The sequence below is a fragment of the Ailuropoda melanoleuca genome, chromosome 17 (assembly GCF_002007445.2).
Source record: "Ailuropoda melanoleuca isolate Jingjing chromosome 17, ASM200744v2, whole genome shotgun sequence".
NCBI lineage: Eukaryota > Metazoa > Chordata > Mammalia > Carnivora > Ursidae > Ailuropoda > Ailuropoda melanoleuca.
In genome coordinates this window covers 38982194-38982828 of record NC_048234.1, presented here as the reverse complement: position 1 = coordinate 38982828, position 635 = coordinate 38982194, and the positions used below count along the sequence as shown (strand labels likewise).

At 73.9% G+C, this 635-nt stretch overlaps 1 protein-coding gene across 1 annotated transcript in view; it reads left to right on the top strand.

Moving 5' to 3' along the window:
• The window catches only part of GAS1 (growth arrest specific 1), a gene marked incomplete at its 5' end in the record, with an annotated part of 20798 nt that continues 20163 nt past the window's right edge, over positions 1 to 635 (top strand). Inside the window, one exon of the mRNA XM_034646865.1 lies at positions 1 to 629. Within this exon, the coding sequence (XP_034502756.1) occupies positions 1 to 629 (629 nt within the window). The remainder of the gene's footprint in view (positions 630 to 635) is intronic.

Sequence of the window (635 nt, the reverse complement as noted above, 5' to 3'; positions counted from 1 at the left end):
GACGCGCCGGGGGCCGCCGCCGCCGCCGCCTTCCCGGCCTCGGCCGCCTCGTTCTCGTCGCGCTGGCGCTGCCCGAGCCACTGCATCTCGGCGCTCATTCAGCTCAACCACACGCGCCGCGGGCCCGCCCTGGAGGACTGTGACTGCGCCCAGGACGAGAACTGCAAGTCCACCAAGCGCGCCATTGAGCCGTGCCTGCCCCGGACGAGCAGCGGCGGCTCGGGCGGCCCGGGCGCGGGCGGGGTCATGGGCTGCACCGAGGCCCGGCGGCGCTGCGACCGCGACAGCCGCTGCAACCTGGCCCTCAGCCGCTACCTGACCTACTGCGGCAAGCTCTTCAACGGGCTGCGCTGCACCGACGAGTGCCGCACGGTCATCGAGGACATGCTGGCCGTGCCCAAGGCGGCGCTGCTCAACGACTGCGTGTGCGACGGCCTGGAGCGGCCCATCTGCGAGTCGGTCAAGGAGAACATGGCCCGCCTGTGCTTCGGGGCCGAGCTGGGCAACGGCCCGGGCAGCAGCGGCTCGGACGGGGGCCTGGACGACTACTACGACGAGGACTACGACGACGAGCAGCGCGCCGGGGGCGCGGGCGGCGAGCAGCTGCTGGACGACGACGACGGCGTCCCGCACCC